This window comes from Salvelinus namaycush, unplaced genomic scaffold (genome assembly GCF_016432855.1).
Source record: "Salvelinus namaycush isolate Seneca unplaced genomic scaffold, SaNama_1.0 Scaffold979, whole genome shotgun sequence".
NCBI classification, from domain to species: Eukaryota; Metazoa; Chordata; class Actinopteri; order Salmoniformes; family Salmonidae; genus Salvelinus; species Salvelinus namaycush.
This window is the reverse complement of record NW_024061729.1, coordinates 31,322-53,853: the sequence shown is the minus strand read 5'-3', so window position 1 is coordinate 53,853 and position 22,532 is coordinate 31,322. Positions and strand designations below refer to the sequence as shown.

The window sequence follows — 22,532 nt, the reverse complement described above, 5'->3', positions numbered from 1 at the left end:
GGTCCCCCTGCTCAAGCCAGCGCATGTCCAGGCCCTTCTGAAGTTTGCCAATGACCATCTGGATGATCCAGAGGAGGAATGGGAGAAGGTCATGTGGTCTGATGAGACAAAAATAGAGCTTTTTGGTCTAAACTGCACTCGCCGTGTTTGGAGGAAGAAGAAGGATGAGTACAACCCCAAGAACACCATCCCAACCGTGAAGCATGGAGGTGGAAACATCATTCTTTGGGGATGCTTTTCTGCAAAGGTGACAGGACGACTGCACCGTATTGAGGGGAGGATGGATGGGGCCATGTATCGTGAGATCTTGGCCAACAACCTCCTTCCCTCAGTAAGAGCATTGAAGATGGGTCGTGGCTGGGTCTTCCAGCATGACAACGACCCGAAACACACAGCCAGGGCAACTAAGGAGTGGCTCCGTAAGAAGCATCTCAAGGTCCTGGAGTGGCCTAGCCAGTCTCCAGACCTGAACCCAATAGAAAATCTTTGGAGGGAGCTGAAAGTCCGTATTGCCCAGCGACAGCCCCGAAACCTGAAGGATCTGGAGAAGGTCTGTATGGAGGAGTGGACCAAAATCCCTGCTGCAGTGTGTGCAAACCTGGTCAAGAACTACAGGAAACGTATGATCTCTGTAATTGCAAACAAAGGTTTCTGTACCAAATATTAAGTTCTGCTTTTCTGATGTATCAAATACTTATGTCATGCAATAAAATGCAAATGAATTACTTAAAAATCATACAATGTGATTTTCTGGATTTTTGTTTTAGATTCCGTCTGTCACAGTTGAAGTGTACCTATGATAGAAATTACAGACCTCTACATGCTTTGTAAGTAGGAAAACCTGCAAAATCAGCAGTGTATCAAATACTTTTTACCCCCACTGTATGTGGGTGTATGTTTGTGTGTGTTTGTGTGTATATGTGTGTGTATTACATTTACATTTGAGTCATTTAGCAGACGCTCTTATCCAGAGGGACTTACAAATTGGTGCATTCACCTTATGATATCCAGTGGAACAACCACTTTACAATAGTGCATCTAAATCTTTTAAGGGGGGGGAAGGGGGTTAGAAGGATTACTTTATCCTATCCTAGGTATTCCTTAAAGAGGAAGGGTTTCAGGTGCCTCCGGAAGGTGGTGATTGACTCCGCTGACCTGGCGTCGTGAGGGAGTTTGTTCCACCATTGGGGTGCCAGAGCAGCGAACAGTTTTGACTGGGCTGAGCGGGAACTGTACTTCCTCAGAGGTAGGGAGGCGAGCAGGCCAGAGGTGGATGAACGCAGTGCCCTTGTTTGGGTGTAGGGCCTGATCAGAGCCTGAAGGTACTGAGGTGCCGTTCCCCTCACAGCTCCGTAGGCAAGCACCATGGTCTTGTAGCGGATGCGAGCTTCAACTGGAAGCCAGTGGAGAGAGCGGAGGAGCGGGGTGACGTGAGAGAACTTGGGATATGTATGTGTATGTGTCTGTGTGTGTGTGTGTGTGTGTGTGTGTGTGTGTGTGTGTGTGTGTGTGTGTGTGTGTGTGTGTGTGTGTGTGTGTGTGTGTGTGTGTGTGTGTGTGTGTGTGTCTGTGTCTGTGTCTGTGTCTGTGTCTGTGTCTGTGTGTGTGTGTGTGTGTGTGTTGATGTGTGTGAATCCTAATTTAATCAGACAGGCTCACTCAGTGCATATTGACATTTCAAACTCAGAGAACATGTTTCTTCTGCTTGGCTTGGCAAGTGTTATTAAATATGGATGACTCATTCAGAATATTTATCGCAAAGTGTGTTTGTGTCTGTCTGTCTTTCTCCCTGTCTCCCTGTCTCCCTGTCTGTCTGTCTTTCTCCCTGTCTCCCTGTCTCCCTGTCTCCCTGTCTGTCTTTCTCCCTGTCTGTCTGTCTGTCTGTCTGTCTGTCTGTCTGTCTTTCTCCCTGTCTCCCTGTCTCCCTGTCTGTCTGTCTGTCTGTCTGTCTGTCTGTCTGTCTGTCTGTCTGTCTGTCTGTCTGTCTGTCTGTCTGTCTGTCTGTCTGTCTGAATGTCTGCCTGCCTGTCTGCCTGTCTGCCTGCCTGTCTGTCTGCCTGCCTGTCTGCCTGTCTGCCTGCCTGTCTGCCTGTCTGCGTGCATGCCTGCCTGTCTGTCTGCCTGCCCGTCTGCCTGCCTGTCTGCCTGCCTGCCTGTCTGTCTGCCTGCCTGTCTGTCTGCCTGCCTGTCTGCCTGCCTGTCTGTCTGCCTGCCTGCCTGTCTGTCTGCCTGCCTGTCTGTCTGCCTGCCCGTCTGCCTGCCTGTCTGCCTGCCTGCCTGTATGTGTGTTTGTATGTGAACCCGTGTGTTGATTGTGGACTCTCTTGTACGGTCTGCCTGTCGTTCTGCCTGCAATCCAAACATCAAACATAAACCACACCCCCAGTCCCTGCCATAGGATATTCACCTATTATAAACTGGGTGGTTCGAGCCCTGAATGCTGATTGGCTGACAGCCGTGTTATACCACGGGTATGACAAACATTTATTTTTACATTTATCATATTACGTTGGTAACCAGTTTATAATAGCAATAAGGCATCTCTGGGGTTTGTGGTATATATGGCCAATATACCACGGCTAAGGGCCTTATTGCTATTATAAACTGGTTACCAACGTAATATAGGATATTCCCTAATATAGACCACACCCCCAGTCCCAGTCATAGGATATTCCCTAATATAGACCACACCCCCAGTCCCAGCCAAAGGATATTCCCTAATATAGACCACACCCCCAGTCCCAGTCATAGGATATTCCCTAATATAGACCACACCCCCAGTCCCAGTCATAAGATATTCCCTAATATAGACCACACCCCCAGTCCCAGTCATAGGATATTCCCTAATATAGACCACACCCCCAGTCCCAGTCATAGGATATTCCCTAATATAGACCACACCTCCAGTCCCAGTCATAGGATATTCCCTAATATAGACCACACCTCCAGTCCCAGTCATAGGATATTCCCTAATATAGACCACACCCCCAGTCCCAGTCATAGGATATTCCCTAATATAGACCACACCCCCAGTCCCAGTCATAGGATATTCCCTAATATAGACCACACCCCCAGTCCCAGTCATACATTCATCTCACTGTGCTGTAGAAGTATAGACACCTGAGTTGCCTAACCCGTTCACAGGATTGGTTAACTCTTGGGGTTCCTAACCCGTTCACAGGATTGGTTAACTCTTGGGGTTCCTAACCCGTTCACAGGATTGGTTAACTCTTGGGGTTCCTAACCCGTTCACAGGATTGGTTAACTCTTGGGGTTCCTAGGGTCTCCACCGAGCTAGGTAAATATGCTTTTAAAGCACCGTATTGCTGACAGGTGTATGCAATCTCCATAGACAAACATTGGCAGTAGAACGGCCTTACTGAAGAGCTCACTGACCTTCAACATGGCATTGTCATAGGATGCCACCTTTCCAACGAGTCAGTTTTGTCAAATTTCTGCCCTGCTAGAGCTGCCCCCGGTCAACTGTAAGTGCTGTTATTGTGAAGTGGAAACATCTCGGGAGCAACAACGGATTATCTGCAAAGTGGTAGGCCACACAAGCTCACAGAACGGGACCGCCAAGTGCTGAAGCGCGTAGCTCGTAAAAATCGTCTGTCCTGCGCCGCAGTGCTGAGACGTCACTACAGCCTGGGGTTCAATCCCAGGCTGTGTCACATCCGGCCGTGACCGGGAGTCCTATAGGGCGGCGCACAATTGGCCCAGCGCCATCTGGGTTAGGGGAGGGTTTGGAATCAAGAAAGTAAGTAAGGACAGAGCCCTCCACATGACCTCTCAACTACAACCACTCCCAGCATGCACTGAGAGAGAGAGAGACAGAGAGACAGAGACAGAGAGAGACAGAGAGACACAGAGACAGAGAGAGAGAGAGACAGAGAGAGAGAGAGACAGAGAGAGAGAGAGAGAGAGAGAGAGAGAGAGAGAGAGAGAGAGAAAGAGAGAGAGAGAGAGAGAGAGAGAGCCAGCCAGACTGCCAGCCAGCTATACAAAATGACGGAAAGTGGTGTTGAGGGTAAAACATACGACATTATAAAATCCATGTACACAAAGAACAAGTGTGCAGTTAAAATTGGCAAAAAGCACACACATTTCTTTCCTCAGGGCCGTGGGGTGAGACAGGGATGCAGCTTGAGCCCCACTCTCTTCAACATATATATCAACAAATTGGCGATGGCACTAGAACAGTCTGCAGCACCCGGCCTCACCCTACTAGAATCTGAAGTCAAATGTTTACTGTTTGCTGTTGATCTGGTGCTTCTGTCCCCAACCAAGGAGGGCCTACAGCAGCACCTAGATCTTCTGCACAGATTCTGTCAGACCTGGGCCCTGACAGTAAATCTCAGTAACACAAAAACAATGGTGTTACAAAAAAGGTCCAGTTGCCAGGACCACAAATACAAATTACATCTAGACACCGTTGCCCTAGAGCACACAAAAGCACCCAGTTGCCCACTGCACTGAGGCTAGGAAACACTGTCACCACCAATAAATCAACAATAATTGAGAATTTAAATAAGCATTTTTCTACAGCTGGCCATGCTTTCCACCTGGCTACCCCTACCCTGGTCAGCCCTGCACCCCCCACAGCAACTTGCCCAAGCCTCCTCTCCTTCACCCAAATCCAGATAGCTGATGTTCTGAAAGAGTTGCAAAATCTGGACCCCTACAAATCAGCAGGGCTAGACAATCTGGACCCTCTCTTTCTAAAATTAGCTGTCAAATTGTTGCAACCCCTATTACCAGCCTGTTCAACCTCTCTTTCGTATCTTTTGAGATCCCCAAAGATTGGAAAGCTGCCGCAGTCATCCACCTCTTCAAAGGGGGAGATACTCTAGACCCAAACTGCTACAGACCTATATCTATCGTACCCTGCCTTTCTAAGGTCTTCGAAAGACAAGTTAACAAACAAATTACCGACCATTTCGAATCCCACCGTACCTTCTTCACTATGCAATCTGGTTTCCGAGCTGGTCATGGGTGCACCTCAGCCATTCTCAAGGTACTAAACGATATCATAAACGCCATCGATAAGAGACAATACTGTGCAGCAGTATTCATCGACCTGGCCAAGGCTTTCGACTCTGTCAATCACCACATTCTTATCAGCAGACTCAACAGCCTTGGTTTCTCAAATGACTGCCTCGCCTGGTTCACCAACTACTTCTCAGACAGAGTTCAGTGTGTCAAATCGGAGGGCCTGTTGTCCGGACTTCTGGCAGTCTCTATGGGGGTGCCACAGGGTTCAATTCTCGGGCCGACTCTTGTCTCTGTATACATCAATGATGTCGCTCTTGCTGCTGGTAACTCTCTGATCCACCTCTACGCAGACGACACCATTCTGTATACCTCTGGCCCTTTGGACACTGTGTTAACTAACCTCCAGACGAGCTTCAATGCCATACAACTCTCCAACTGCTCTTAAATGCAAGTAAAACTAAATGCATGCTCTTCAACCGATCGCTGCCCGCATCTGCCCAACAAAGCATCCTTCACTCATGCTGGCAAACATACCCTCATAAAACAAACTATCCTGCCGATCCTTGACTTTGGCGATGTCATTTACAAAATAGCCTCAAACACAAATCAGCAAATTGGATGCCGTCTATCACAGTGTCATCCGTTTTGCCACCAAAGCCCCATATACTACCCACCACTGCAACCTGTATGCTCTCGTTGGCTGGCCCTCGCTTCATATCGTTGCCAAACCCACTGGCTCCAGGTCATCTATAAGTCTTTGCTAGGTACAGCCCCACCTTATCTCAGCTCACTGGTCACCATAGCAGCACCCACCCGTAGCACGCGCTCCAGCAGGTATATTTCACTGGTCATCCCCAAAGCCAATCCCTCCTTTGGCTGCCTTTCCTTCCAGTTCTCTGCTGCCAATGACTGGAACGAACTGCAAAAATCACTGAAGCTGGAGACTCATATCTCCCTCACCAGCACCAGCTGTCAGAGCAGCTCACAGATCACTGCACCTGTACATAGGCCATCTGTAAATAGCCCATCCAACTACCTCATCCCCATACTGTTATTCATTTTTTGCTCCTTTGCACCCCAGTGTCTCTACTTGCACATTCATCTTCTGCACATCTATCACTCCAGTGTTTAATTGCTAAATTGTAATTATTTCGCCATTAAGGCCTATTTATTGCCTTACCTCCCTAATCTTACCACATTTGCACACACTGCATATATACTATTTTCTATTGTGTTATTGACTGTATGTTTGTTTTATTCCATGTGTAACTCTGTGTTGTTGTTTGTGTCGCACTGCTTTGCTTTATCTTGGTCAGGTCGGCAGTTGTAAATGAGAACTTGTTCTCAACTGGCCTACCTGGTTAAATAAAGGGGAAATAAAATCCTATTCCTACCTCGGCCTAAACATCAGCGCCACAGGTAACTTCCACAAAGCTGTGAATGATCTGAGAGACAAGGCAAGAAGGGCCTTCTATGCCATCAAAAGGAATATAAAATTCGACACACCAATTAGGATCTGGCGAAAATGACTTGAATCATTTATAGAACCCATTGTCCTTTATAGTTGTAAGTATATGTAAGGTCTGGGGTCCGCTCACCAACCAAGAATGTACAAAATGGGACAAACACCAAATAATGCATGCAGAGCAGAATTAGGCCGATACCCGCTAATTATCAAAATCCAGAACAGAGACGTTAAATTCTACAACCACCTAAAAGGAAGCGATTCCCAAACCTTCCATAACAAAGCCATCACCTACAGAGAGATGAACCTGGAGAAGAGTCCCCTAAGCAAGCTGGTCTTGGGGCTCTGTTCACAAACACAAACAAACTCCACAGAGCCCCAGGATAGCAACACAATTAGACCCAACCAAATCATGAGAAAACAAAAAGATAATTACTTGACACATTGGAAAGAATTAACAAAAAAACATAACAAACTAGAATGCTATTTGGCCCTAAACAGAGAGTACACAGTGGCAGAACACCTGACCACTGTGACTGACCCTAAACAGAGAGTACACAGTGGCAGAACACCTGACCACTGTGACTGACCCTAAACAGAGAGTACACAGTGGCAGAATACCTGACCACTGTGACTGACCCTAAACAGAGAGTACACAGTGGCAGAATACCTGACCACTGAGACTGACCCTAAACAGAGAGTACACAGTGGCAGAATACCTGACCACTGTGACTGACCCAAACTTAAGGAAAGCTTTGACTATGTACAGACTCAGTGAGCATATCCTTGCCATTGAGAAAGGCCGCCGTAGGCAGACCTGGCTCTCAGGAGAAGACATGCTATGTGCTCACTGCCCACAAAATGAGGTGGAAACTGAGCTGCACTTCCTAACCTCCTGCCCAAATGTATGACCATATTAGAGACACATATTTCCCTCAGATTACACAGACACACAAAGAATTTGAAAACAAATCCAATTTTGATAAACTCCCATATCTACTGGGTGAAATACCACAGTGTTCCATCACAGCAGCAATATTTATGACCTGTTGCCACAAGAAAAGGTCAACCAGTGAAGAACAAACACCATTGTAAATACAACCCATATTTATGTTGATTTATTTTCCCTTTTGTACTTTAACTATTTGCACATCGTTACAACACTGTAGATAGACATCAACTCAAATCAACGTTTATTTGTCGCGTGCGCCGAATACAACAGGTGTGTGTGTGTGTGTGTGTGTGTGTGTGTGTGTGTGTGTGTGTGTGTGTGTGTGTGTGTGTGTGTGTGTGTGTGTGTGTGTGTGTGTGTGTGTGTGTGTGTGTAGGTAAGTAAAGAAATAAAACAACAGTAAAAATACATTTGAAAATAAGAGTAGCAAGGCTGTATACAGACACCGGTTAGTCAGGCTGATTGAGGTAGTATGTACATGTAGATAAGGTTAAAGTGACTATGCATATATGATGAACAGAGAGTAGCAGTAGCGAGGCTACATACAGACACCGGTTAGTCAGGCTGATTGAGGTAGTATGTACATGTAGATATGGTTAAAGTGACTATGCATATATGATGAACAGAGAGTAGCAGAGGCGTAAAAATGACATTTGAAATGTCTCTATTCCTTTGGAACGTTTGAGAGTGTAATGTTTACTGTTCATTTTTATTGTTTATTTCACTTTTGCTTATTATCTATTTCACTTGCTTTGACAATGTAAATATATGTTTCCCACGCCAATAAAGCTCTTTGAATTGAGAGGGAGAGAGAGAGAGAGAGGTGATTTCTTTAGCAGAAAAGATTCTAAAACAATTAAGAGGGGAAATTAAATCCTGCTGTCTTGCCACCTGTACATCCTCACAATAGATATAGAACAGGAGAGGGAGGAAGAGCAGAAGAGAAAGCGAGAACACAGGAAGACAAGAGATATCAATTTAGAGAAAATTAAAAGGCCACCTGTGCCTACCTTGTGGTCGATGATACCGCTGTATCCCTGTAGGACTGTAGGGTGAGGAGGTGGGGTTCTGGTGGTCTGCTGCTGCTCAGTCTGCCATCTTCTTCTCGCTACATCACTCCCGTCTCTGGACCTCCCCGCCACGGCCGCGTTGGTGGTACCATGGAAACCAGCGTGGTAGATAAAGAACAGGCTGCCACACAGAGTTATGACGAGAAATAAAGCTAACCCATGGCGCTGGAGGAACAAACACACAGAGAGAGAGGAGAGAGAGAGGAGAGGGAGAGAGAGGAGAGAGAGAGAGAGAGAGGAGAGAGAGAGAGACAGAGAGACAGAGAGAGAGCGAGAGAGAGCGAGAGAAGAGAGAAGAGAGAAGAGAGAGAGAGAGAGAGAGAGAGAGAGAGTTGAGAGGGAAAATGAAAGAGAGAGAGAGAGAGATAGAAAGAGAGGAGAGAGAGAACAGAGAGAGTGAGATGTTGACAAATTACCCAGATTACAGTCCACTAACTATTCAGTCCTTGAAACCTCATGCTGAGTGTTGTCCCATATTAAGATGAAGAGATTAAGGATCACTTTATTGGGCAACCTGAAATTTGACTTCCTCTAATTAACCCAACCCCTCTGAAAAACACACGTACATATCCTGGAGAGCTGCAGAGGGCTGCACCACTGGGGCATCTGGTGTTCTGCCTTGCTCAAGGGCACAACACCAGGAAATGGCATCTATGATACCAGCCCCCCTCCAGTTGGAGCATTACATCAACAAAGGAAACAGGAAGGAAAAAAATCACGGGGGGAAAAATACATGTGATTTTTTTTGTTAAAACATGTGAACTAATCACGTGAAAATATTCACATAAAAAAAATATATACAAAATTACACATTTAAATGTTATTTACCTTTATTTACCTAAATGTTTACATGACATTTACATTACATTTAAGTCATTTAGCAGACGCTCTTATCCAGAGCGACTTACAAATTGGTGCATTCACCTTATGATATCCAGTGGAACAACCACTTTACAATGTCCACTTTACACTTTACAACTTTACACTTTACACACTTTACAATATCCACATATCCCTACCGGCCAAACCCTCCCTAACCCGGACGACGCTAAGCCAATTGTGCGTCGCCCCACGGACCTCCCGGTCGCGGCCGGCTGCGACAGAGCCTGGGCGTGAACCCAGAGACTCTGGTGGCGCAGCTAGCACTGCGATGCAGTGCTCTAGACCACTGCGCCACCCGGGACTATGTGAAGTGTCACATGTTTCACGTTTTTCTTTGGGAACGCCCCCACATGTTTATTTTCCACCACTCTCAGATACACCTGGTCTCCAGGGACCGACCCTGCTTCGTTTCAGATACATCTGGTCTACCATCCAGGGACCGACCTGCTTCGTTTCAGATACATCTGGTCTTCCATCCAGGGACCGACCTGCTTCGTTTCAGATACATCTGGTCACCCATCCAGGGACCGACCTGCTTCGTTTCAGATACATCTGGTCTCCAGGGACCGACCTGCTTCGTTTCAGATACATCTGGTCTCCAGGGACCGACCTGCTTACTTTCAGATACATCTGGTCTCCAGGGACCGACCTGCTTAGTTTCAGATACATCTGGTCTCCAGGGACCGACCTGCTTAGTTTCAGATACATCTGGTCTCCCATCCAGGGACCGACCTGCTTCATTTCAGATACATCTGGTCTCCCATCCAGGGACCGACCTGCTTCATTTCAGATACATCTGGTCTCCCACCCAGGGACCGACCTGCTTCGTTTCAGATACATCTGGTCTCCCATCCAGAAACCGACCTGCTTCGTTTCAGATACACCTGGTCTCCCATCCAGGGACCGAGCTGCTTCGTTTCAGATACATCTGGTCACCAGGGACCGACCTGCTTCGTTTCAGATACATCTGGTCTCCCATCCAGGGACCGACCTGCTTCGTTTCAGATACATCTGGTCACCAGGGACCGACCTGCTTCGTTTCAGATACATCTGGTCTCCAATCCAGGGACCGACCCTGCTTCATTTCAGATACATCTGGTCTCCCATTCAGGGACCGACCTGCTTCGTTTCAGATACATCTGGTCACCAGGGACCGACCTGCTTCGTTTCAGATACACCTGGTCTCCCATCCAGGGACCGACCTGCTTAGTTTCAGATACATCTCGTCTCCAGGGACCGACCTGCTTAGTTTCAGATACATCTGGTCTCCCACCCAGGGACCGACCTGCTTCGTTTCAGATACATCTGGTCTCCCATCCAGGGACCGACCTGCTTCGTTTCAGATACACCTGGTCTCCCATCCAGGGACCGACCTGCTTCATTTCAGATACATCTGGTCACCCATCCAGGGACCGACCCTGCTTAGTTTCAGATACATCTGGTCTCCCATCCAGGGACCGACCCTGCTTAGTTTCAGATACATCTGGTCTCCCATCCAGGGACCGACCCTGCTTCATTTCAGATACATCTGGTCTCCCATCCAGGGACCGACCTGCTTCGTTTCAGATACATCTGGTCACCAGGGACCGACCTGCTTCGTTTCAGATACACCTGGTCTCCCATCCAGGGACCGACCTGCTTCGTTTCAGATACATCTGGTCTCCCATTCAGGGACCGACCTGCTTCGTTTCAGATACATCTGGTCACCAGGGACCGACCTGCTTCGTTTCAGATACACCTGGTCTCCCATCCAGGGACCGACCTGCTTAGTTTCAGATACATCTGGTCTCCAGGGACCGACCTGCTTCGTTTCAGAGCTTCACAGCTTCACAGCTAAACCAGCAGTGGGATACAGGGTGCAGGATGTTCCTGGAATGTTGCTGGGATGAATGTGCCAAAACTTGCAACTGGAAAAAAGTTGGAGAAAGCAACGGCCAGGGTAACATAACCAGAGATAACAAAGGCCAGGGTAACATAACCAGAGATAACAAAGGCCAGGGTAACATAACCAGAGATAGCAAAGGCCAGGGTAACATAACCAGAGATAGCAAAGGCCAGGGTAACATAACCAGAGATAGCAAAGGCCAGGGTAACATAACCAGAGATAGCAAAGGCCAGGGTAACATAACCAGAGATAACAAAGGCCAGGGTAACATAACCAGAGATAACAAAGGCCAGGGTAACATAACCAGAGATAACAAAGGCCAGGGTAACATAACCAGAGATAGCAAAGGCCAGGGTAACATAACCAGAGATAGCAAAGGCCAGGGTAACATAACCAGAGATAACAAAGCCCAGGGTAACATAACCAGAGATAACAAAGGCCAGGGTACCATAACCAGAGATAGCAAAGGCCAGGGTAACATAACCAGAGATAACAAAGGCCAGGGTAACATAACCAGAGATAACAAAGGCCAGGGTAACATAACCAGAGATAACAAAGGCCAGGGTAACATAACCAGAGATAACAAAGGCCAGGGTAACATAACCAGAGATAGCAAAGGCCAGGGTAACATAACCAGAGATAGCAAAGGCCAGGGTAACATAACCAGAGATAACAAAGCCCAGGGTAACATAACCAGAGATAACAAAGCCCAGGGTAATATAACCAGAGATAGCAAAGGCCAGGGTAACATAACCAGAGATAGCAAAGGCCAGGGTAACATAACCAGAGATAGCAAAGGCCAGGGTAACATAGCCAGAGATAACAAAGGCCAGGGTAACATAGCCAGAGATAACAAAGGCCAGGGTAACATAACCAGAGATAACGAAGGCCAGGGTAACATAACCAGAGATAGCAAAGGCCAGGGTAACATAACCAGAGATAGCAAAGGCCAGGGTAACATAACCAGAGATAACAAAGCCCAGGGTAACATAACCAGAGATAACAAAGGCCAGGGTAACATAACCAGAGATAGTAAAGGCCAGGGTAACATAACCAGAGATAGCAAAGGCCAGGGTATTTAATCACGTTATTATTTAAAAAAACATTTAGCTGAAAACTATTTTTTTGCATCCATTGACAATTCATTTGTTCTCGCATTTCGAAAATGATTTCTTTGCAATATTTCGTTTTTCTATAAGAACTTTTGGGATGACGTTTTGCTTTCCATATAATTATTTTTTTAAAGGATTGCACCATATAATAACACTATGACTCTATTACAGGGGTATAAAGGGGCAATCCTTAATTGAAACATTAACAAAGTGAACTCCCCGCCACAGTTTCAGTAAAAACCTGAAGAATGGGGCTGGAGAAATGCACCCACTCTCAAATTCGTAGACGGAGCTATGGATGCAAGGACTGACCATCCATGACATTGAAATGATAGTTTTAAACATGTTTTGAGGATATATAGTGGTTGTTTACATTTATGTTGTTTACAAACATTGGAGTAAAACAAGCTTGTGGGTGGTGGTCTGATGAGGTACCGCAGTTGAACTCATGAGACATTCATACGTTTTTATAATCTTTGAGAATCAACTGCAACTGCAGATTGCTCCTTTAACAGGCAGTGTCCTTCATACAGGAGAACTCCTTCGCTGGTTAAACGTGATCCATTAACCTGCGTCCAATTTTTCTTTAGTTGTCGTCTGTCCTCTGTTTCGTGAATGTCCTGTAAAATCATTATTTTAAATGTGGTCACCCTAATTCCACCGGTGGAAACACTGCTACCACAACATATTAACACCGTCTTTTCACATGTGAGGAAAATAATAACACGTTTTTCAACCCCACATGTGAATCTGCAACCCCACATGTGAATCTGCAACCCCACATGTGAATCTGCAACCCCACATGTGAATCTGCAACCCCACATGTGAATCTGCAACCCCACATGTGAATCTGCAACCCCACATGTGAATCTGCAACCCCACATGTGAATCTGCAACCCCACATGTGAATCTGCAACCCCACATGTGAATCTGTGATTTTCACAGTGGGAGTTTTCTGACATGTGAACCTGCAAATGTAGATTTTCACGTGAATGTTTTCCACATGTGAAACTGTATGTCTGATTTTGAGGTGAAAACATGTTATTCTCTTCACATGAAAGGTGATGTCAACATGTGAAACTGTATGTCTGATTTTGAGGTGAAAACATGTTATTCTCTTCACGTGAAAGGTGATGTCAACATGTGAAACTTTATGTCTGATTTTGAGGTGAAAACATGTTATTCTCTTCACGTGAAAGGTGATGTCAACATGTGAAACTGTATGTCTGATTTTGAGGTGAAAACATGTTATTCTCTTCACGTGAAAGGTGATGTCAACATGTGAAACTGTATGTCTGATTTTGAGGTGAAAACATGTTATTCTCTTCACGTGAAAGGTGATGTCAACATGTGAAACTGTATGTCTGATTTTGAGGTGAAAACATGTTATTCTCTTCACGTGAAAGGTGATGTCAACATGTGAAACTGTATGTCTGATGTCGAGGTGAAAACATGTTATTCTCTTCACGTGAAAGGTGATGTCAACATGTGAAACTGTATGTCTGATTTTGAGGTGAAAACATGTTATTCTCTTCACGTGAAAGGTGATGTCAACATGTGAAAACCGTAATTTCACATCTGAAACTGGAATGTGTCATGTTTCTTTTAGTAAAAGCCAGTTCTCTTCCTGACAGATTTTTTCCCGTCAGACCCGGGATTCGAACTGCAGTTGCTGGCTCACCTCTCTAACCCCTAGGCTACATGCCGCACAAGTGCACTTCTTTTGACTAGAACCCAGTTCATGTAGGGAAAAGGCTGCAATTTGGGATGTAGGCATTGTTGTCCCCACAGAGACTCAAGTAATCTCAAGAAATACTGCTCTGCTGCTAAAGAAAGAAAGAAACCTGGCTCTTTTACACATTGTCAGATTGTTCTTTGTCTACTAATCCCCAGAGACCATAGTTTGTTTTGGGAGTGATATTGTCCACAATAAAAGGTAAATGTGAAATACCATTTTTACATATCATTGATGGGAATAGGTAGGCTACAACCTCAGAACTAGAATGAGATTCTAGAATGTAATCCAATCTAATTCTAGAATAAAATGTGGTTCTATTTCTGTAGACTACACTAGCCTAGAACGTCAAGGTAAACACTATAGGTAAACACTATAGACTACACTAGCCTAGAACGTCAAGGTAAACACTATAGACTACACTAGCCTAGAACATCACTAGCCTACACTAGCCTAGACTACACTAGCCTAGAACGTCAAGGTAAACACTATAGACTACACTAGCCTAGAACATCACTAGCCTACACTAGCCTAGACTACACTAGCCTAGAACGTCAAGGTAAACACTATAGACTATAATAGCCTAGAACGTCAAGGTAAACACTATAGACTATAATAGCCTAGAACGTCAAGGTAAACACTATAGGTAAACACTATAGACTACAATAGCCTAGAACGTCAAGGTAAACACTATAGACTATAATAGCCTAGAACGTCAAGGTAAACACTATAGGTAAACACTATAGACTACACTAGCCTAGAACGTCAAGGTAAACACTATAGACTACACTAGCCTAGAACATCACTAGCCTACACTAGCCTAGACTACACTAGTCTAGAACGTCAAGGTAAACACTATAGACTACACTAGCCTAGAACATCACTAGCCTACACTAGCCTAGACTACACTAGTCTAGAACGTCAAGGTAAACACTATAGACTACACTAGCCTAGAACATCACTAGCCTACACTAGCCTAGACTACACTAGTCTAGAACGTCAAGATAAACACTATAGGGCTCTAAAAATGCGTGTCAATAATTCCTCCATACCATGCATTACTAACATCATACTATACATTACAGGTGTCATTCATTGCTAGTAGATTTCGCCTACTATTTCAAGGAAACACATGAGCTGTTTCCCCATAAAAACACAATGAGCTGTTTCCCCATAAAAACACAATGAGCTGTTTCCCCATAAAAACACAATGAGCTGTTTCCCCATAAAAACACATGAGCTGTTTCCCCATAAAAACACAATGAGCTGTTTCCTCATAAAGGAATATAGCCTAAAAACTCTTTACAGTAGATGACATTGCTTCATGTCCTTTCTTACATTAATTACACAAAGAGCAAGTATTCAGTATTTGCAAGAAAAAGGGATCGTTATGGTATCTAAGAAATATAATACATTTCAGGGTAACATATTTCTTAAAAAATCATAAATCAACACCACACAGCTGGATGTCTATGGTTCACAGCTTTGTGTAATCTCCTTCTCAGCTGAGAACAGATACTGAACACTAGGCTACAGATACTGAACACTAGGCTACAGATACTGAACACTAGGCTACAGATACTGAACACTAGGCTACAGATACTGAACACTAGGCTACAGACACTACATATACTGAACACTAGGCTACAGATACTGAACACTAGGCTACAGATACTGAACACTAGGCTACAGACACTGAACACTAGGCTACAGATACTGAACACTAGGCTACAGATACTGAACACTAGGCTACAGATACTGAACACTAGGCTACAGACACTACATATACTGAACACTAGGCTACAGATACTGAACACTAGGCTAAAGATACTGAACACTAGGCTACAGATACTGAACACTAGGCTACAGATACTGAACACTAGGCTACAGATACTGAACACTAGGCTACAGATACTGAACACTAGGCTACAGATACTGAACACTAGGCTACAGATACTGAACACTAGGCTACAGACACTACATATACTGAACACTAGGCTACAGACACTACAGATACTGAACACTAGGCTACAGATACTGAACACTAGGCTACAGACACTACATATACTGAACACTAGGCTACATATACTGAACACTAGGCTACAGATACTGAACACTAGGCTACAGATACTGAACACTAGGCTACAGATACTGAAAAATAGGCTACAGATACTGAACACTAGGCTACATATACTGAACACTGGGCTAAAGATACTGAACACTAGGTTACAGACACTACATATACTGAACACTAGGCTACAGACACTACATATACTGAACACTAGGCTACAGATACTGAACACTAGGCTACAGATACTGAACACTAGGCTACAGATACTGAACACTAGGCTACAGACACTGAACACTAGGCTACAGACACTGAACACTAGGCTACAGATACTGAACACAGGCTACAGATACTGAACACTAGGCTACAGACACTGAACACTAGGCTACAGACACTGAACACTAGGCTACAGACACTGAACACTAGGCTACAGACACTGAACACTAGGCTACAGATACTGAACACTAGGCTACAGATACTGAACACTAGGCTACAGATACTGAACACTAGGCTGCAGATACTGAACACTAGGGTACAGATACTGAACACTAGGCTACAGATACTGAACACTAGGCTACAGATACTGAACACTAGGCTACAGATACTGAACACTAGGCTACAGATACTGAACACTAGGCTACAGATACTGAACACTAGGCTACAGATACTGAACACTAGGCTACAGATACTGAACAGTACATTACAGATACTGAACACTAGGCTACAGATACTGAACACTAGGCTACAGATACTGAACACTAGGCTGCAGACACTACAGATACTGAACACTAGGCTACAGATACTGAACACTAGGCTACAGACACTACAGATACTGAACACTATTCTATTCAGTTGTGCAGACAGACAGTCAGTTCTATTCAAATGTGCAGACAGACAGTTCTATTCAGTTGTGCAGACAGACAGTTATATTCAAATGTGCAGACAGACAGTTCTATTCAGATGTGCAGAGAGACAGCTCTATTGAAATGTGCAGACAGACAGTTCTATTCAGTTGTTCAGACAGACAGTTCTATTGAAATGTGCAGACAGACAGTTCTATTCAGATGTGCAGACAGACAGTTCTATTCAGTTGTGCAGACAGACAGTTCTATTGAAATGTGCAGACAGACAGTTTTATTCAAATGTGCAGACAGACAGTTCTATTCAAATGGGCAGACAGACAGTTCTATTCAGATGTGCAGACAGACAGTTCTATTCAGATGTGCAGACAGACAGTTCTATTCAGTTGTGCAGACCAACAGTTCTATTCAGATGTGCAGACAGACAGTTCTATTCAGATGTGCAGACAGACAGTTCTATTCAGATGTGCAGACAGACAGTTCTATTCAGTTGTGCAGACAGACAGTTCTATTGAAATGTGCAGACAGACAGTTTTATTCAAATGTGCAGACAGACAGTTCTATTCAAATGGGCAGACAGACAGTTCTATTCAGATGTGCAGACAGACAGTTCTATTCAGTTGTGCAGACCAACAGTACTATTCAGATGTGCAGACAGACAGTTCTATTCAAATGTGCAGACAGACAGTTCTATTCAGTTGTGCAGACAGACGGTTCTATTCAGTTGTGCAGACAGACAGTTCTATTCAGATGTCCAGACAGACAGTTCTATTCAGTTGTGCAACACTAGTTCAACAAGATCCTACCATGGTGTCTAGTTCAACAAGATCTTACCATGGTGTCTAGTTCAACAAGATCCTACCATGGTGTCTAGTTCAACAAGATCTTACCATGGTGTCTAGTTCAACAAGATCTTACCATGGTATCTAGTTCAACAAGATCCTACCATGGTGTCTAGTTCAACAAGATCTTGCCATGGTGTCGAGTTCAACAAGATCCTACCATGGTGTCTAGTTCAACAAGATCCTACCATGGTGTCTAGTTCAACAAGATCTTACTATGGTGTCTAGTTCAACAAGATCCTACCATGGTGTCTAGTTCAACAAGATCCTACCATGGTGTCTAGTTCAACAAGATCCTACCATGGTGTCTAGTTCAACAAGATCTTACCATGGTGTCTAGTTCAACACTATTCTACCATGGTGTCTAGTTCAACAAGAACCTACCATGGTGTCTAGTTCAACAATATCCTACCATGGTGTCTAGTTCAACAAGATCTTACCATGGTGTCTAGTTAAACAAGATCTTACCATGGTGTCTAGTTCAACAAGATCCTACCATGGTGTCTAGATCAACAAGATCTTACCATTGTGTCTAGTTCAACAAGATCCTACCAGGGTGTCTAGATCAACAAGATCTTACCATTGTGTCTAGTTCAACAAGATCCTACCATGGTATCTAGTTCAACAATATCCTACCATGGTGTCTAGTTCAACAAGATCCTCACATGGTGGCTAGTTCAACAAGATCTTGCCATGGTATCTAGTTCAACAAGATCCTACCATGGTGTCTAGTTCAACAAGATCTCACCATGGTGTCTAGTTCAACAAGATCCTACCATGGTGTCTAGTTCAACAAGATCCTACCATGGTATCTAGTTCAACAAGATCTTACCATGGTGTCTAGTTCAACAAGATCCTACCATGGTGTCAAGTTCAACAAGATCCTACCATGGTGTCTAGTTCAACAAGATTCTACCATGGTGTCTAGTTCAACAAGATCCTACCATGGTGTCTAGTTCAACAATATCTTACCATGGTATCTAGTTCAACAAGATCCTACCATGGTGTCTAGTTCAACAAGATCTTACCATGGTGTCTAGTTCAACAAGATCTTGCCATGGTGTCGAGTTCAACAAGATCCTACCATGGTGTCTAGTTCAACAAGATCCTACCATGGTGTCTAGTTCAACAAGATCTTACCATGGTGTCTAGTTCAACCATATCCTACCATGGTGTCTAGTTCAACAAGATCCTACCATGGTGTCTAGTTAAACAAGATCCTACCATGGTGTCTAGTTCAACAAGATCCTACCATGGTGTCTAGTTAAACAAGATCTTACCATGGTGTCTAGTTCAACAAGATCCTACCATGGTGTCTAGTTCAACAAGATCTTACCATTGTGTCTAGTTCAACACGATCCTACCATGGTGTCTAGTTCAACAAGATCCTACCATGGTGTCTAGTTCAACAAGATCATACCATGGTATCTAGTTCAACAAGATCCTACCATGGTGTCTAGTTCAACAAGAACCTACCATGGTGTCTAGTTCAACAAGATCTTGCCATGGTGTCTAGTTCAACAAGATCCTACCATGGTGTCTAGTTCAACAAGATCTTACCATGGTGTCTAGTTCAACAAGAACCTACCATGGTGTCTAGTTCAACAAGATCTTGCCATGGTGTCGAGTTCAACAAGATCCTACCATTGTGTCTAATTCAACACGATCCTACCATGGTGTCTAGTTCAACAAGATCCTACCATGGTGTCTAATTCAACAAGATCTTACCATGGTGTCTAGTTCAACAAGATCCTACCATGGTATCTAGTTCAACAAGATCTTACCATGGTGTCTAGTTCAACAAGATCCTACCATGGTATCTAGTTCAACAAGATCCTACCATGGTATCTAGTTCAACAAGACCCTACCATGGTGTCTAGTTCTACAAGATCCTACCATGGTTTCTAGTTCAATAAGATCCTACCATGGTGTCTAGTTCAACAAGACCCTACCATGGTATCTAGTTCAACAAGATCCCACCATGGTATCTAGTTCAACAAGATCCTACCATTTTGCAGCACCTCTCCGTCTTATTTGTTGTAGTTTGCACGCGTAGCTCCAGTTTTCCTCATGATATAGGTCCGCTTATAAAGAACAGCAGCGGGATAATGTCTTCTCCTCGCATCCCATCCCTGTCACTCTGTCATCAATATGGTGCTGCGTTGGAGACGTCTCCTTGCTCTAGCCGCGCTGTGTGTGTCAGATCACCGAGCGTGTAGAAACGGACTGGAAGCCGAGCGCGATTCACAGCGCAGAGGACAGATGTTGCCTGTTGGAGTACAGCACGGTCTTAAAGCTCGCAGTGTTTCAGGTCTGGAGGTAGAAAGCAACGGCAGGTTCCTCTCTGTAACCAATAAGGACACTGGAATACAGAGCAGTGCCACAATAACCACGCAAGTGCGAGCAACAGTGGTTTATTCAATCCACGGTGCTGAACTGAAACGGCCGTTGTGTCGGATCCTAGATATTTCACTCTGGATGCGTGCTGGTTGTCCGTAGTTCTGAATGACTTGTACAGCTGTTTGAATGACACATTAACTTATTCCAATTAGTGAAGGAGAATAATTACCTCCCTGCCGGGTATATTGACATCAATGTGCAGAGTGATTGTGAGAGCAATGGATCGTATCAATTCCAGTCTGGGTTGTTTCATTATGATAATCTTCTTCTGAAAATAATGTCTGAACGGTCCTGAGAGACAATATATGTCCTATGGAACCTGGTCAACTGTCCCTATCGAGAGCCCTATGGAACCTGGTTAACAGTCCCTATATAGAGACCTATGGAACCTGGTCAACAGTCCCTATATAGAGCCCTATGGAACCTGGTTAACAGTCCCTACATAGAGCCCTATGGAACCTGGTCAACAGTCCCTATATAGAGTCCTATGGAACCTGGTTAACAGTCCCTATATAGAGCCCTATGGAACCTGGTTAACAGTCCCTATATAGAGCCCTATGGAACCTGGTCAACAGTCCCTATATAGAGCCCTATGGAACCTGGTTAACAGTCCCTATATAGAGCCCTATGGAACCTAGTCAACAGTCCCTATATAGAGCCCTATGGAACCTGGTTAACAGTCCCTATATAGAGCCCTATGGAACCTGGTTAACAGTCCCTATATAGAGCCCTATGGAACCTGGTCAACAGTCCCTATATAGAGCCCTATGGAACCTGGTCAACAGTCCCTATATAGAGCCCTATAGCACCTGGTCAACAGTCCCTATATAGAACCCTATGGAACCTGGTTAACAGTCCCTATATAGAGCCCTATGGAAACTGGTTAACAGTACCTATATAGAGCCCTATGGAACCTGGTCAACAGTCCCTATATAGAGCCCTATGGAACCTGGTTAACAGTCCCTATATAGAGCCCTACGGAACCTGGTTAACAGTCTCTATATAGAGCCCTACGGAACCTGGTCAAAAGTCCCTATATAGAACCCTATGGAACCTGGTTAACAGTCCCTATATAGAACCCTATGGAACCTGGTTAACAGTCCCTATATAGAGCCGTATGGAACCTGGTTAACAGTCCCTATATAGAGCCCTATGGAACCTGGTTAACAGTCCCTATATAGAGCCCTATGGAACCTGGTTAACAGTCCCTACATAGAGCCCTATGGAACCTGGTCAACAGTCCCTATATAGAGTCCTATGGAACCTGGTTAACAGTCCCTATATAGAGCCCTACAGAACCTGGTTAACAGTCCCTATATAGAGCCGTATGGAACCTGGTTAACAGTCCCTACATAGAGCCCTACAGAACCTGGTTAACAGTCCCTATATAGAGCCCTATGGAACCTGGTTAACAGTCCCTACATAGAGCCCTATGGAACCTGGTTAACAGTCCCTATATAGAGCCCTATGGAACCTGGTTAACAGTCCCTATATAGAGCCCTACAGAACCTGGTTAACAGTCCCTATATAGAGCCTTATGGAACCTGGTTAACAGTCCCTACATAGAGCCCTATGGAACCTGGTTAACAGTCCCTATATAGAGCCCTACAGAACCTGGTTAACAGTCCCTATATAGAGCCGTATGGAACCTGGTTAACAGTCCCTACATAGAGCCCTATGGAACCTGGTTAACAGTCCCTATATAGAGCCCTATGGAACCTGGTTAACAGTCCCTACATAGAGCCCTATGGAACCTGGTTAACAGTCCCTATATAGAGCCCTATGGAACCTGGTTAACAGTCCCTATATAGAGCCCTACAGAACCTGGTTAACAGTCCCTATATAGAGCCTTATGGAACCTGGTTAACAGTCCCTACATAGAGCCCTATGGAACCTGGTTAACAGTCCCTATATAGAGCCCTATGGAACCTGGTTAACAGTCCCTACATAGAGCCCTATGGAACCTGGTTAACAGTCCCTATATAGAGCCCTATGGAACCTGGTTAACAGTCCCTATATAGAGCACTACGGAACCTGGTTAACAGTCCCTATATAGAGCCCTATGGAACCTGGTTAACAGTCCCTATATAGAGCCCTATGGAACATGTTCAACAGTCCCTATATAGAGTCCTATGGAACCTGGTCAACAGTCCCTATATAGAGCACTATGGAACCTGGTCAACAGTCCCTATATAGAGCCCTACTGAACCTGGTCAACAGTCCCTATATAGAGTCCTATGGAACCTGGTCAACAGTCCCTATATAG

At 44.7% G+C, this 22,532-nt stretch overlaps 1 protein-coding gene across 1 annotated transcript in view; it reads right to left on the bottom strand.

Annotated features, from left to right (window-relative positions):
• The window catches only part of st6galnac5a (ST6 (alpha-N-acetyl-neuraminyl-2,3-beta-galactosyl-1,3)-N-acetylgalactosaminide alpha-2,6-sialyltransferase 5a), a 38,928-nt gene extending 28,823 nt beyond the window's left edge, over positions 1–10,105 (bottom strand). Inside the window, exons 1-2 of the mRNA XM_038988179.1 lie at positions 9,983–10,105; positions 8,423–8,647 (exon numbers count right to left, since the gene is read on the bottom strand). Of these exons, the coding sequence (XP_038844107.1) occupies positions 8,423–8,647; positions 9,983–10,105 (348 nt within the window). The remainder of the gene's footprint in view (positions 1–8,422; positions 8,648–9,982) is intronic.
• Positions 10,106–22,532: the final 12,427 nt, after the last annotated feature.